This window comes from Eupeodes corollae, chromosome 2 (genome assembly GCF_945859685.1).
Source record: "Eupeodes corollae chromosome 2, idEupCoro1.1, whole genome shotgun sequence".
In the NCBI taxonomy this organism is placed as follows: Eukaryota; Metazoa; Arthropoda; class Insecta; order Diptera; family Syrphidae; genus Eupeodes; species Eupeodes corollae.
Genome location: NC_079148.1, coordinates 65,489,927 through 65,506,270, shown reverse-complemented (window position 1 = coordinate 65,506,270; position 16,344 = coordinate 65,489,927). Strand labels below are relative to the sequence as shown.

The 16,344-nt window shown below is 34.2% G+C and overlaps 1 protein-coding gene across 7 annotated transcripts in view; it reads left to right on the top strand.

The window, feature by feature from the left end:
* Positions 1-16,344, top strand: part of LOC129946580 (uncharacterized) — a 490,943-nt gene that overhangs the window by 389,871 nt on the left and 84,728 nt on the right. For all 7 annotated transcript variants that reach the window (XM_056056821.1, XM_056056825.1, XM_056056823.1 and 4 more), the window contains exons 6-9: positions 8,260-8,387; positions 8,489-9,749; positions 15,944-16,044; positions 16,114-16,326. In XM_056056821.1, the coding sequence (XP_055912796.1) occupies positions 8,260-8,387; positions 8,489-9,749; positions 15,944-16,044; positions 16,114-16,326 (1,703 nt within the window). The remainder of the gene's footprint in view (positions 1-8,259; positions 8,388-8,488; positions 9,750-15,943; positions 16,045-16,113; positions 16,327-16,344) is intronic.

Sequence of the window (16,344 nt, the reverse complement as noted above, 5' to 3'; positions counted from 1 at the left end):
TCCGGCCTCTTCGAGTAGGAATCCACAATAATCAGAAACATACAATTCTAAAAGGGCCCGGCATAGTCAAGATGAATTCGTGACCACGGTTTGGCTGCCACTGGCCATGAAGATAATGGGACCTTGATAACTGCGTGCGAGTGCCTTCATGCGAACAATTCCGGGGTGCCCAGTATGCAAATGCCTTAGTATTTGCTTCTGCAATGAAATGGGAACAACAATTTTATTTTCTAATAATATACAACCTTTTTCTTCGCTTAAAGCTTCCCGACGGAAATAAAACAAACGTAGGTTTACATCCTGTATTTCTTTTGGCCATGAAGTAAATAGAAACTGTCTAACTTGCTTTAAAATTGGATCACTTGCCGTCTCTTTTTGAAGAATATTAAACTTGACTGGTAAATTTTTGACTGAGACTGATAAGTCTTTGTTGACTTCATCTTCAATTTAAATTGCAGCAGTTATGAAATCTTCTTTCCTTTCAACAGCTTGACGATTTATCAATCGCGATAACGCATCGGCATATCCAAAGTACTTACGTATTCAATTTTAAAGTCATACATATAATGGAACTCCTTTCTTCGAATCAAAAACAGCCAAGAGCGGTTGATAATCCGTCTGAAGCAAACATTTCCTGCCATAAATCCATCTGTGAAACTTATTAACACAAAACACCAGTGCCAGTGCTTCTTTTTCGGACTGGCTATAGTTTTGTTCCGTTTTAGTTAAAGCCCTTGAAACATGTGCCACTGGCTGTTTGGATTCATCTGGAAATCTATGAAGCATAACTTCACCAATGCTGTCTTTCGATGCATCCCCAGCAACTTTAATTTCCTTTTCTGGATCAAAATGGACTAAAACCAAATCTGATTGGAGCGCTTCTTTAGCTTTGTTGAACGCAGCATGACATTCATCAGACCAACGGAACTTTACATCCATCTTGAGCAGGTTATCCATTGGGGCACGTATTTCACGCACATTTGCAATGAACTCCGAATAAAAGTTGAACGTACCTCTGTTTAGTCTTTAGCTTCGAAATGTCTGCAATTGCTTATATACGCGTTGGGTCGGGCCTTCATCCGTGGCTTTCAATCAAAAATCCCAAAAACTTCACCTGAGGTTGGAAAAATCGACATTTTTCGTAGTTTAATTTGAATCCCCACTGAATGCACTGTAATACGAGCTCCAGAGCTTGTTCAATAGCCTCTGCAGCTATGATGATGTCACCAATAAATGGAACTAAACCCTTCAACCCAGTCAACATTGTGCTTGTTATTTGTTGAAACGTACCTGGGCCGGTCTTTACTCCCAGAGGTAGTCTCTGGTACTGCAGCAACCCTTGGTGAGTATTGACTGTCAACAGCTGTAGTGAATCTTCACTCACTTTAAGAAAGCATGCATCTGACATATCAAATTTCTTCCGGCAACGGTAGTGGAAATTGATGTGGCTCCAACGCATCGTTGAGCCCTGTAGAAAAATCCGCACAGATTCTTACACCTGTGCTTGCGTTTTGCACAACAACAATTGGAGCAGCCCATTGTGAAAAATCGATTCTCTTCACGACGCCCAATTTCTCTAAGCGATTGATTTCATCAACAATAAGAGGAAGCGAGGCTAACGGTACCGGTCTTTTCTGCCGAAAACATAGAACAACTCCTGGCTTCAGTTTCAATACTGCTTCTGCTTTAGTGCATTAGCCCATCGAACCGTCGAATAAGTCTGCGTATTTCACCTTTAGCTCACCTTCTTCTCGTTGAATGACATCTGATGCTACCTGTGTTTCGCTAATTGTGCCTACTACTTGGATACAAATTGAATTAATAGGAACGTCAAATAGCTTCAACGAATCAATCCAGTCTATTTCCAATATGTTAAGCTGGGGAATGCTTGTTTTATAACCCATACCTTCGAATTTCGTGTCTCTGAACGACACATGACACTGCAACTTGCCAGGTTTTGAACACTAGGGTTTCTAGCTGAGTTTTTTGTTGGCTGGATACTTGGACTTTCAAGGTTTTTTCACGTATCTTTCAAAAGTATAGTTATGTCAGATGCTGTTCGATCTGCAATTCAACTGGAAATCCCATTGATTTTCACTCAAATGAATTTCTTTCTGCATGCATGATCTACTTTAGAAACTGAAAATATACTTTTAGATTCACAATTAGTTTTTGATTGCCTGGAAAATTTATTTATTTATTACCAATGGCTTTTTTGCACGAAAAACGAGCTACAGTAGTTTTTTTGACTCTTTCTTGTACATTGCGTTTCCAATTTAGTTTTTTGTTTAAAAACTAGACTTTAATTGGATTGATATAATATAAGCAGGGTTAACAAATGAAATTTTGTATTTCCTCGAAAATAGGACTAAATTGGTTTTGTGTTGGTTAACACCCAGTCCACACCGATCATTATATTTATTTATTTATTTAATATTTATTTATTTATTTATTTATTTACATCTATAAGCAATTTACAGCTAACAGATTACGACTAAAGAATTCTTACAATACTGACAATAACTGATGTTTTTTTAACGATATCTATATACAGAATTAAAAAATAAAAAAGAGGCTGGGATGCGACCCGCACTGATAACTTCCCATCCCGTCTGTCGATTTGTCTTGCTTAAAAGTTTGTCTATATGTACTCGTATCAATTTTTACCAAATTTACAATTTTTTTAGATTTTATTTTTTATGAAAAAACGGACTGTTGGATTTTTATATAAAAATTACTGAATATCGAAAACAATATTTTCTGTAAAATAAAATAAGTTTCAAGCCAATATTTTTAAGTTTTGAAAAGCTATTTGAGTCTAAAGTAAATTTTTACGAAGTTTTAGTATTGTTTTTTTTAGAGTTTTATTTTTTATAAAAAAACTGTAAATTCGATTTTTTTAAAAATTTTACCAAATGTTGAAAACAATATTTTTTATGAGATAAAATAACTTTGAAGCCAATATTTAAAATTTTTAAAGAGATATTTGAGTCGAAAATCAATTTTTACCAACTTTTATACATTTTTTTTAGGTTTTTATTTTTTGTAAAAAAACAGTCAATTCGATTTTTTTCAAACTTTAACTGAATGTTGACAACAAGATTTTTTGAAAGATAAAAGTAAATTAAAGCCAATATCTCAAAGTTTAGAAAAGATATTTGAGTCGAAAATCAATTTTTACCAACTTTTATAAATTTTTTTTTAGTTTTTTATTTTTTGTAAAAAAACAGTCAATTCGATTTTTTTCAAACTTTAACTGAATGTTGACAACAAGATTTTTTGAAAGATAAAAGTAAATTAAAGCCAATATCTCAAAGTTTTGAAAAGATATTTGAGTCGAAAATCAATTTTTACCAGCTTTTATAAATTTTTTTTTTAAGAATTTATTTTTTGTTAAAAAACAGTCAATTCGATTTTTTTCAAACTTTAACTAAATGTTGACAACAAGATTTTTTGAAAGATAAAAGTAAATTAAAGCCAATATCTCAAAGTTTTGATAAGATATTTGAGTCGAAAATCAATTTTTACCAACTTTTATAAATTTTTTTTAAGTTTTTATTTTTTGTAAAAAAACTGTCAATTCGATTTTTCTCAAAATTTTATTGAATGTTGAAAATAATATTTCTTAAAAGATGAAATAAGCTTGAAGCCTAAATTTCAAGTTTTTGAAAAGATATTTGAATCGATATTTAATTTTTACGAACTTTGAGTAATGTTTTTTTTAAATTTTTATTTTTTATAAAAAAAACTGTCAATTCGATTTTTCTCAAAATTTTATCAGATTTTTAAAACATTATTCTCCGTTGCTCAAAATTATTTTGGAGATGAAATCATATGTTAGTCGTTAAATTTAGGAGGTGACAAATTTTTTTTTTCAGTTTTTTTGATTTAGAAAAAAAACCGTTATATTGATTTTTTTCAAAAAATATACTTCTCTGAGATCACGTTACAGTCTATTATATAAAATTTAATTCAAGTCTCTAGCATTTTTGGTTCGTAAGATATTAAGGGTTAACCAAAATTTTCACCTTTTTTTCAAACTGCTATGGTAAAAAAACCACCCACGCAATTTTCTTGAGAGCCCTTTCTGCATCGTTCTGCCTTATTATCTGTATAATAAAATTTATTTGAAGTCGATATCTCTTCTGGTTCTTGAGATATGGACGACGAAAAAAACGTTGCGAACGTACGGACGTACGGACGTACAGACGTACGGACGTACGGACGTACAAACGTACGTACACACGCACGCACAGACATATTTCTAAAAATCTTTTATTTCGACTCTAGGGACCTTGAAACGTCGAGAAATGTCAAAATTTTCAATTTGACAAATCGGACCCATTACAATAACTTCCTATGGGAAGTTAATAAAAGCAAAACACTTTCCAAAACAATCTCTCGAACTACTTAAGTCAACATTATTGAAATTAATGATATAACTCTAGAGACCGGCTCATTAAAACCATAGTTTGTTCTGTGAAACTATTCATAAAGCAAATCTACTGATCTAAAGGATCTTAGCGGCGCGTAGATAGATATTATCGAAAGAAGGTGAGGGCATCTTACATATTACCATAACACATCCCTCACAAGCATTACATCATACATTTTTCGTCTTGATTCAAGAGACTTAATACCCAACAAAATACATCTTGCTCCTTAATCTAATTTATTTTATAAAATATAAATTTTGTAAAACGCCTTTGGACTTTTTCAATTCGATCAGAATAAGTGCTAAAAGTTGGGTTCCATATAACATATGCATATTCTAATACAGACCTAACAAGAGATGTATAAAGCGACAATAAAGCAAAAGGTTCACTAAAATCAACGCAGTTTCGCTTAATAAAGCCAACAAGTGAATTAGCTCTGCTGACAATATAGTCAATATGACTTTTAAAAGAAAAATTTGAACTTATAATTATATCAAGGTCTTTGATTTTAACCACTCGAGAAAGTGTATTAGCCTCTATTAAATAATTAAAATGAATAGATGTTTTAGATTTGAAGAATGTGATCACATTACATTTTTTTATGTTTAGATTTAAACTGTTAGCAGTACACCAATTCACAATTAAGTTAATATCAGATTGTAAGAAGTGGCAATCTTCAACACATTTGATCTTCAAAAATAATTTCAAGTCGTCAGCATATAAAAGACACTTAGAGAATTTTACAGTTGACGCCATGCCATTAATAAAAATATTAAAGAGCAGAGGACCCAAATGACTACCCTGAGGGATGCCAGAAGTGCATGAAATAGATTTTGAAAGAGAGCTATCAATGATAACTTTTTGCGACCTGCCCGTTAGGTAAGATGAAATCCAACTTAAAATCTTAGAATGGAAACCAAAGATTTTCAGTTTTTGCACCAGAATGTTATGATTCACAGAATCAAAAGCTAAATCGCATCTACCTGATACTTATCTTCTATGGAATTTATAATATATCTTGAAAATAGTATCATATTGGTTGTAGTGGATCGCCCAGATATAAAACCGTGTTGGAATTCAGATATAGATTCCTTGGTTAAGAATTCGATTTTGTTTTTTACAATACTTTCAAACAATTTATGTATTGCTGAGAGCTTAGAGATACCTCTATAATTTTGTATCATATTCTTAGATCCAGATTTATGAATTGGAACTAGATATGAAGTTTTCCATGTATTGAGAAAGACTCCTTCGTATAGGGACTTATTAAAAATACAAACATGAGGAATACAAAGCGCTGAAGCACAAAGTTTGAGAAATATAGCAGGGATGCCATCAGCTCCAGAATTAAATTTTGGTTTTAATGCTTTAAGTCCTGATGGCACTTCAGAACTACTTAGGTTTAAATCACCAATATCAACCTTACTTGGTATATTGGGAAAACAAGAATGATTGATAATATCAGGAGTTGAGTATACCGATTGGAAGAAGTTTGCAAATAATTCAAGAATAGAATCAATATTTGACCCTTCGGTATCCTTATAGGACATATTTTTGGGAAATCCATTTGGTTTCCTTGTAAAGGAACTTATTAAGTGTGAAAAAATCTTTACGTATTTTAATAAAATAAGCATAATTTAACTCACTTTTTGATTGCTTGTATTTGTTAAAAGCTTTACGTTTAGCGTTTTTTAGGTTAGATAATTGCTTATTGTACCACGGAAGCTTTGGATGTGTATTTGATTTTGAATTACGAGCACAAGGTATAAATTTAGAAAAACCTTCAAATATTATAGAAGAAAAGCGGAGATACGTTTTTAAGAGACTGAAATTTAGAAATTCATTGGACCAAATAAACTTAATTAGAAAATTATTCAATTCAATAAAATTTGCCTTCTTGAAGTTAAAACTTGTTGAATGATAATTCGAAACTGGACTAGAAAAAATATACATTTCAATTTCAATAAATAATTCTTCATGATGTATAGATCTATTTAAGAGATAAAAAGGACCATTTGAAACTCTAGAACTTAAGAGATCATTACAAATAAAAACCAGGTCTAATATTTTATTTAAAGAATTATAAATTCCATTAATTTGAATAAGATTTAATGCATAAAGAGAATCAATAAAAATAAATTCATAATCTTTTATGAAATTACTAGCTATTAACATTTTATCACAATCAGACCAATTCCATTCTATATTTGATAGATTAAAATCGCCGAGAACACATACATTATCAAATTCTGAGCAGTTATTATTAATATATTCTATATTCATAACATGTTTTTCATAAATATCTAAATTACTTCTTGGAGCAATGAAACTAACTATAAAGTATCACCCCAAAGTATTAGTCTTTCTAAGGCATTTTGTAAGAGTTATTTTAAGGTGTTAAGTTGCTTTCTTGAAACCACTTTAGCAACGTCATCTGCAATCACTCTAAAACCCTCCGCATCCAGACTAGTCAGAATTTCATTTACCACTAGATTCCAGAGGAGAGGAGATAGAACACCAGCTTGCGGTGTCCTTCTACTAACGAATCCTCTTTCAGGAAAGAGTTGACCAGTTTTCAGTTAATTATTCTGTTAGTCAACATAAAATGAGTCAACACCCCAAGTGAACTCTCTACGTTCAGAGATATAAGTGCAGATGTGTCCATGTTGTGCAGATGTGTCCATGGAGCATTCGATGGTGCGTACTAGTGTCCGATTTTACAGATTAACCTTAACAATAGGCATGTTGAGACGTAGACAGAAGTCTTGTATCAATACTTGCCCTTAAATTGATATCAATCAATCTTTCTAAGGTGTTAAGAAGAAATAATGATATACATATAGGTTCCAATTTAGGACAATTTAATCACTCAAAAAAGTATTACTTTGTTTGTCCTACAGAATTAGCATTAACTTTTGCCGACCAATGTAATAATATGCATACATCGATTAATTAACGACAAATTCAAATGATTACTTAACAAAATAAGATTCAAGCAGTTATGTTCCACAAAAAAAGATTCACTAGTATATTGAAAAAAGTCCTTTAATAAATTAGACAAAAATAAAGGGCAACCAAAACTAACATTAATTATTATCACTTTAAAATTAACAGAAGGATACAAAGCAGTCCAAAAACTTTTCCTCATAAAATTCACATTTTATATAGGGAGCTATATGATTTGCCATTTAACCATGACTTCGTTCTATTTGAACAAGTTCTATTTGTAAACCTTGTGTTTATATTAGGTTCCCCTGTTTTTTTTTTAGTCACAGGCAGACATTGGAAAACTCAAAATATAACAAACAGGCCAAAATAAATATTTACTTGCTATTTCATGACATCCTCTAGTTCTAATTCAATATTCTATAAAATTTGTAAAGGTATAAAAAGTTTGTTTTACTTTAAGGTTGTTCTTTATGCATACAACTTCAAAAAATAAAACAAAACAAAAAAACATTACAAAAATGGTTCATTCAATTGTTTTCCTTGTTGTTAAATATTATATTCATTAATTATTAATTATTTAAACTGAACGAAAAACTATTGTACGAAAATCGTAAATACGTAAACTTTTTTGTTGTTGATCTATAAAAGAAGTCCTTTATCTGTGGATATATCAGAAGCAATTTTTATTAAATTAAAATAAAAGAATTAAATGTTTAACTTTGAGGTCTCGAAAATTGCATTTACTTTTACAGTCATTTCATACTTATTGTATTTACATTTAAATATTTTAAATAAAATTATAGAACAATATTTATTATACATAAATCCTTTGAGATGTTAATAATTTATTTATTCATCATGTCTCTCTTTGCAGAATATTTTTTCGTCCTGCCACCACAAGGACAATTGTCAACCACAACTTAAACAGACGAGAAACTTCTTCTTCTTCATCATTGCATTTGGTCGTAATCAAGACTGTATTTTCATTTAAGATTGCAAAAGGTAATTTTGTTCTTATAAAAGTTAATCCTATTAGACTTGCAAATTTATTTGTATGTATATAATTATGAATGAATGAATTTATTTATAATTTCATCCTTTAGACTGTCAACTTACTCTTCGAGAAACATCGGGTACACTCAACCACACAACGTTACCATTCTACAGCACCGATTGTACGGTGCACTTTCCGTCCTTCCAGATGGCCACACTTGGCCAACTACCACCGGGTATCCTTGTCGAGCTGACACGCCTCAATGTGCCATGCATCAATGGGGGTTACTTAAAATTCAGCAACCATTCACAGCTGTGCGGCAAACTCGAAGAGCTCTCGCTAAACGAGCGGACGTATCATTTTGATGTGCTGCGAAAAACTAGTGTTAAGATTTATAAAAACCCCATGTTTAGCTTAAATTATAAATTAGTCGATTTCTGTTATAACGTTTCGTTGAACAACGAGAGCGGCCAATTTTACGTGCGTCCGACGCGACCCGAATCATTCGAGTGTTATTTTCGTATTCATCTGCCGTACGGAAATCGTATTCAATTACAATTAGTTACGAATAACGATAGCGATGTAGTGAATTCGAACTCAAATCCTAGCCCAGCAGAGGGCGCCACCACCACCAACACAATCACCACTTCTTCCTCCACCACAACGACAACACAAACGGCGGCAAACGACCGTGACGCCACCACGATTTACACGAGCCTAGGTCTAAGTATCGAAACCAATATTGTTAATCTATCTTTAAGTTCGCAAAATGAAGAAGTCTTTGTCAATAGAACGATGCAAGAGTCCTTGTTGCGGGGTCCTTCGGGTTCGGACTCGAACAATAATAATAATAATAATATGTACAATAGTGATACTGGATTTGCCTCGGATGAGAGCCCATTAGGCAAAGTACCGGCCGAGTGCCACGGGGTTGTGATAAAAATATTCGAAAACGATTCCGCCAAATGGACGCACTGTGTAAATAGTACAAGTGATGTTAGTGGATTCTTTGTCGAATCCTCGGGGAATACGCTGAATGTTCATCTATTTCGACCGGTTAGACTGAAAATGTTTGAAGCTCCTATGCCTGGTGTCTTTGGTCAAAGTCAGCCGGTACAGGATGATAAGGAAGAACCTAAACTTACGCAACTGCCGTCGATTTATTTGTCGTATGCGACAAAACCAATTGCAGAAATTGTTGCAGACTGTGCCTTCGGTTGGATTGCTCTGCAACAATTCTGTGTATCTGCCATAGAAAAGCCCCAGCCCTGGATTGAGGGTGAAAAATATTGCGCTAGCCTGGGAGGGCATTTAGCATCGATTCGTAGTAAGCTGGAACAAAGCATAATCGATAACTTACTTATAAATAGGTGAGTTTTGTATTAAGTTTATTTTTTTTCCTTCTTTTAGTGAAGTTCAAAATGTATCTTAAAAACAAGTGCATGGAATTTGAAGTTCAAATTTGCAAGTAATTTTTGAACTTAAGAGATACTCGTTTGGTTAGCTATATGGGAGATGGAATTTAACTCCACATGTTTGTGTTGGTCAGTACTTTGCTGTCAACAGTAAGCCATATAAATTTCTATCTTTTTCGTGCTTATTTTTTTTACCAAAAATTATACAGAAAATTAAAAAGTTCTACCTCAAACAATTCCTTCGTGTAGATTGCATAATAATTTACCGCTGGGCGGTTGCTTTAAAAACGTAAAAGAGTTGCCAAGTGCATCATGACTTTTGTGGAAGAGAATTCATGAACGTAATTATTTTAATAAATATGATTTAAAATCATGAAAATGAATATAAAAATAAACCAGCATGGTGTTCATATATGCGTTTTGCCCCGATGTAATGGTTGGGCTCATCAGAAGATGACCATTACAACTTGTCTTGACGCATATTTTCTCGAATAAATCGAAATTCCATATAATATGAGTACCTCGGAGCTACTGTGAATTATATGGTTGCTACAAGTCTTCAGAGAAGATAAATTGTAGCTATTTTTATTTCCTTTCTATGGAACTTTTGAAGATGAAATGTTTGACTGTTAACAGTAGAATTATTTTGTTTGTACTTATTTATGGCAAAATATTTAATCTGGTAAATTAAGATGAAAATTTGTGAAATTTTGGGTTATTGTTAAATATTCCAATCTTTGTACTTTAAAATGTTTACTGTACCATGGCTTTTATGGAACACTGTAAATAATAATATAACTTAAATAATACATTTTTATTTACATATACTTTGTTTGCAGAAGTCGCTTTCATATTCGGTTGAAGAATATCTTCATCTGGATTAATTATAATTGAACCCGAAATTGTGTCCCACATTATGTCGTGAGAAAAGTTTTCAGCTATTATGGCTTTTGCAGACACTTTTCGCCGATCATCAGCCGTTCTTTTTGAAAATTCTTCCTGTGCTAATTTTTAAACATCTAATATCTTGAATGTTGTGTTTCGTGAGCCTTTACTCTTGCCTTGACAGTTGCTGAAATAATCTTCTATTATATTTTGTTCATTCTTAATAAAATCTTGTTTCTATAAGAAAGAAATCTTTATAAAATTATAATATAATAATATAAATTAAATCTACTACCGTATAGAGTTCAGGTTTCAACATCTGAATGGTATGCGGAATATTGTTTTCGGTAAGCTATTGTATCATCTCGGATTTCTTTCTAGCAGACTTAATTTGTTTTCTTTCTAATTTATTGTGGTACGAGGCGTTGCCCATTACAATAACAGAAGGTTCCTCCAAGTTGTTTAAAAGTTGTTCTTATATCCATTTTTGTTTCAGATTTGAACAAAAGTAAGGAGTTTTTCACGAAACTTTTTTCACCAGTGTCCCTTTGCAATTGGTGTCTTCAACACTCTGCTATTTTATATCGTTTCTTCGTAGAATCCTGTTGAAAGAAGTAATACTTAAGTTAAGCTCCAGATTTTCCTGGAATCGTTGTCTCAACATTTTTAAGGGTATCATAATTTTGTTCTCCTGGTTGAAGCTGTTCGTTATACGTATATTCTTGTTTTCAACTTTTTATGCTTTTTTATTCGTTGAATGCACAAATCCTGTCCCTTCGTATTCCTTAATAATCCTTCTGATTGAACGTGAACACTAAAGCCTCACCCAACAACTTCTCCCTAGCTAGATGTCTCCAGTTTCGTGCTCCAAGTTGGGTGAGGTCACTTTCCACTTGTTCGCGCCACCTGATCCGAGGTCTTTCTCTACTGCGCTGTCCTGTGGGTGTGGATTCGAAGACTTTCCGGGCCGGACCATTGCTTTCTATGCGCTCTACGTGACCCAGCCATCTAAGGCGTTGGACTTTTACCCTTCTGGCTTCTGTACAGCCCGTACAGCTCGTCGTCCCATCTTCTCTTCCACTCCCCTTCGATGCATACGGGATCGTAGGTCACACGAAGAACTTTTCTCTCGAACCGGCCCAAAGTGCTTTCATCCGCTTTTGTCATAGTCCATGCTTCTGCACCGTATAGCAGGACGGGAATGATGAGGGTCTTATATAGCAACACTTTGGGCCCTCGAGAGAAGACTTTAAAACTCAATTGCTTTCTTAGTCCAATGAAACAGCGGTTAGCAAGAGTTATTCTGCGTTTGATCCCAGTGCTGGTGTTGTTTTCTGCGTTTACAGCGGAGCCTAGGTAGACGAAGTCCTTGACTACCTCAAAGTTACGTCTGTCGATGGTGACGTTTTGACCAAGACGTCAATGTTGTATGTCCTTTCTTGACGACAGCATGTACTTTGTTTTGCCCTCATTAACCGTTGAACCCATTTTTGCCACCTCTGCCTCAATACTCACAAAAGCCCCATTGACATTACACTGAGTTCTTCCGGTTACGTCAATGTCATCAGCATATGCTAGTAATTGGACACTCTTTTGAAAGATACTGCCTCTAGTGTTGACATGTGAGCTCTTTCAAGCACGATGTTAAACAAATCACATGACAACGAACAACCTTGGGTAAAACCGTTTTCGACATCGAAAGGTTCTTTTAAGTTGTTTCCAACCTTTATGGAGCAGCGTGAATTCTCAATGGTCATCCTGCACAAACGGACGAGTTTGGCAGGGATGCCAAAACCATACATGGCTCTATACAGTTCGTAACTGTAGATGCTGTCATATGCGGCCTTACAGATAAGTTGGTGCATGCTCCTAACCAACTTATCTTCAGCCGCTTTAAAGAGCTCGGCATTCAAGCCATCCGCTCCAGTGGCTTTATTAGACTTCAGCTTAGATATGGCAATCTTTACTTCGTCTAAGTTGGGAGGACGGGATTGTTGGCTTACGTCGTCTATGTTGAATGGATCATCCTGCCTGACAGCGGAATTCAGTTCGTCGTCGCCGTTATACAGTCTGCAGAAGTGGTCCTTCCATATCCTCAGCATTGACTTCGGTTCCACTATAATGTTTCCACTTTCGTCTTTGCAGCCTTCGATTCTAGGTTTATGTAGTTGTGAATGTCGTTTCACCTGTTCATAAAACTTTCGAACTTCATTTTTGCTTTTGAACCCCTCAACTTCTTCCACCACTCGCTTCTAATGCTCTCTCTTTTTCCTTCGGAGAAGTCGGCGTTCCTCTCGCCTCTTCTGCTCATAGAGCTCATGAGCTCTCATGTTTTTATGCAGTGCCACTTTGCGTGCCTGTGTTTGGCTGCATTTGCCTGCCGACATTCCTCATGATGGTGGCTGCTTGAAACCCAGCACATCAGAGGCGGCTTCTCTGATTGCATCTTGGCAATGTTGCCACTGGTTTTCGATACATTGTGTTGGCGGCAGAGACCTTCGAGAGAGGTTACTTGTAACTCGGTCGGAAAAGGCTTTGGCGATCTCTGGCGATTGTAACTGTTCGACGTTGTACCTTCTTCCAGCACCTCCCTGTTTTGCCTTGGGTCTGGAAACCCAAAGTGCAACCTTGGCAGCAACGAGGTAATGGTCCGAGTCGATGTTCGATGTTCGGAAAGTTCATTCATGATGCTAGAAGCGTGTCTAGCGTCGATCGCAATATGGTCAATCTGGTTGACGGTAGATTGATCTGGAGAAGTCCAAATTCGTTTGTGGATGTTGAGTTGTTTAAAACGCCTTCTGGTTACCATGACGTTGCGTCCCGCAGCAAAATCTATGAGCCTGAATCCGTTGTCGAAAGTCTTGTCGTGCAGGCTGTTCTTCCCGATTATTTCACCAAAGAGGTCTTCCCTTTCTAGCTTGGCATTAAAATCGCCCAAAACAATTTTAATATCGTAGCTAGGACACTGCTCATATGTTTTGTCTAAGAGCTCGAAGAACATATCTTTGGTGTTGTCGTCTTTCTCCTCTATGGGGGCGTGCGCGCATATCAGGCTAATGTTGCCGAATTTAGCCTTGATGCGTATGGTCATGATACGTTTATTGATGCACCTATAGCTAAAGACTTCTTGCCTAAGTCTGGCTCCAATGACGAAGCCGTATCTTAATAAGCGCTGTGGGTTTTGGAGGTAGCAGGGCACTCACCATAGTAAATATCGCAGTTTTTCATCTTCTTTTTCCTTTTCCAATGGATCCATTAAAATGTTGCAATAGACTTATTTTTATTATTATAGGTGCACTAAAATTTGTCCCAATAATGACAACAAACATTATTAATTTTATCTTTTCGAAGTAAAGTCTACACATAAATTTTTGTTGTTTTTCTCTCACCAGAAATGTAATAGTTTTTCTGACATATAGCTTTGAATAAAAAAAAACATGATCATATCTTATTCAAAGAAAGTCCATCGCTGAAAATGCATTTCTATTTTACTTTGAGAGAACCTATACACTGTCTGTGTCTTTCAAAATTAAAGATTAATTCAGAGGAATTAAAAGAGACTTGCGCCAAGAAATTAAAAGAGAATGGCCAACCGCATTGGTTGAAGCTATAGTCCTAAATCCAACAATTTGTCTTCCAATTTACGTACCCGTTCTTCCAACAATCAGCCTCATCGCTAAAAATTATTTTTCGACCCTATTGCTCCGAAATCCAATTAGCGAACACTTTCTTTTGGTTTCAGGTTCTGGGATTTTGTATAGGTACAGGCCCAAATCACAACCCAAAATACAACGTGTTCTGGTCTGCAAAATGCTAAGTTCTTGGTAGCGTTGCGGAACTGACAGCTGCGCACTTTCACGAACAACGGCAATGTTTTCGGCAGATCTTTCGTTTGCCTGGCATAGAGGTGTTTGTAGTTCACTAAGCCGGTAGACTTGAAACACAAACATTGTAGATGTGCTAACTTGGTCGATATTTGTTATTTTACTAAAAATTACTAACTTAATAAAAAATTGCGTCATCAATTAAAGCTTTTTATTAAATTTAAAAAAAGTATATTTTTGATTAATTTATTTACTTACAATTCTTAAATTCAAAATTATCAAAATTTTTTACATTTTTTTCGATGAGAAAATAGAAAATATTTGTACACGTTAAATTTTGAAAAGAAAGTCTAATTTAAACTTTTGTTGATTTTCTACAATAAATTCTTTTATAAATCAATAAATAAATCACTTTTTAAATTTATTTTCTGACTCGTGGAAATAAGAATTTTAAGTTTATTTTTTAGTCTTACACTTGAAATATGCAATTAGTAAAAATAATGTGGTTTTATAATATGGACTTAATTGGTATTTAAAACCGCGAAATGTGTAAAATCGAACTTACACTATTTTCGAAAACAACGATTTACTTGTTAGTAAACAAAATTTTTATTTTTTCTTTAAGAATATTGATGAGTTTCGTTTAAATCCTTTTGATTTTAAATCAATTGTTTATTTGATTCCTTATAACGCGTGTAAAACTGGAGAAAGAAAGAAAACAATGATGGCAAAGAATTCATCATAGAAGACTTTTTAGTATTTAAAAAAATTGGCTATCAACAAAATTATAAATATATGTAGGTACAAGGTTCTTATACCAACAACTAAAACTACGTCAGCTACCAACCGAAAAGAGTTAAATGCACCTGTATTACACACATCCAATCTCAAAGAAAAAAAAACTTAAATTCAAAAACATATTTTCGTTTTAAAACTTTAAACATGGGAATTTGAGGGGTTAAAATAAGGGTGTTTCCGGGGTAGTTTCAAGGGGATAGTTAATAGGTTAATCATTTATAGAACATTTTTTTAAGATATCTTGAACGACTTGGACTCGGATTGTAGATGTACCAGAAGGTAAAAAAAATGGAATTTTCAAACGTGTACTAAAAATGCCTAACTTACTATGACCGTAAGCGTGGGCTTAAAAATGAGCCATACAACAATATTCACTTTGTCACACCAACAACAAAAAGACTTTTGTTCAACTTCAAAAGAAAAATTCATTTATTTCATCTTCAAAAGTTAACATTTATTTTGACCATGAACATGAACAAGTCCATCAATTATCCTTAAAACGAATTTGCAATTTTTGTTCTTTTGACAAACGCAAACAACTCACGACGACGTATAATTGAATAAAATTCTGTATTACTCAATTACTTAACTCTTCTTCTTTGTTTTTGTATTGATTTTGATTGGAATTTAACTTCATTTTAGTCCTGGATACCATGACCACTTTGCCTACTGGGTAGGAGGTTCAGATAAAAATTTCGAAGGCGATTTTCGATGGACTGATGGACTTCCATTTCAGTATACAAGTACGCATAAGTATTAAACAAAAGCTTTTAACCAAAATTCTAACTTATAACTTTGTTATTTCTTGGCAGATTGGTTTCCAGGTTGGCCACAGCATGGTAACTATAATAAACAACCCAATGATGACGGTCTTAGCAGCCAGGATTGCATTGAATTGCGGCGTTATTTTCGAACTCCCCCCGGAATTCAATCAACTCGTAGCCCGATGACAAATAATTTTATGTGGAACGATCGGGATTGCAATGCCAACAATTTTATCATCTGCGAGAGACCAATGAGTGATGGTATGTGTATTAAGTACG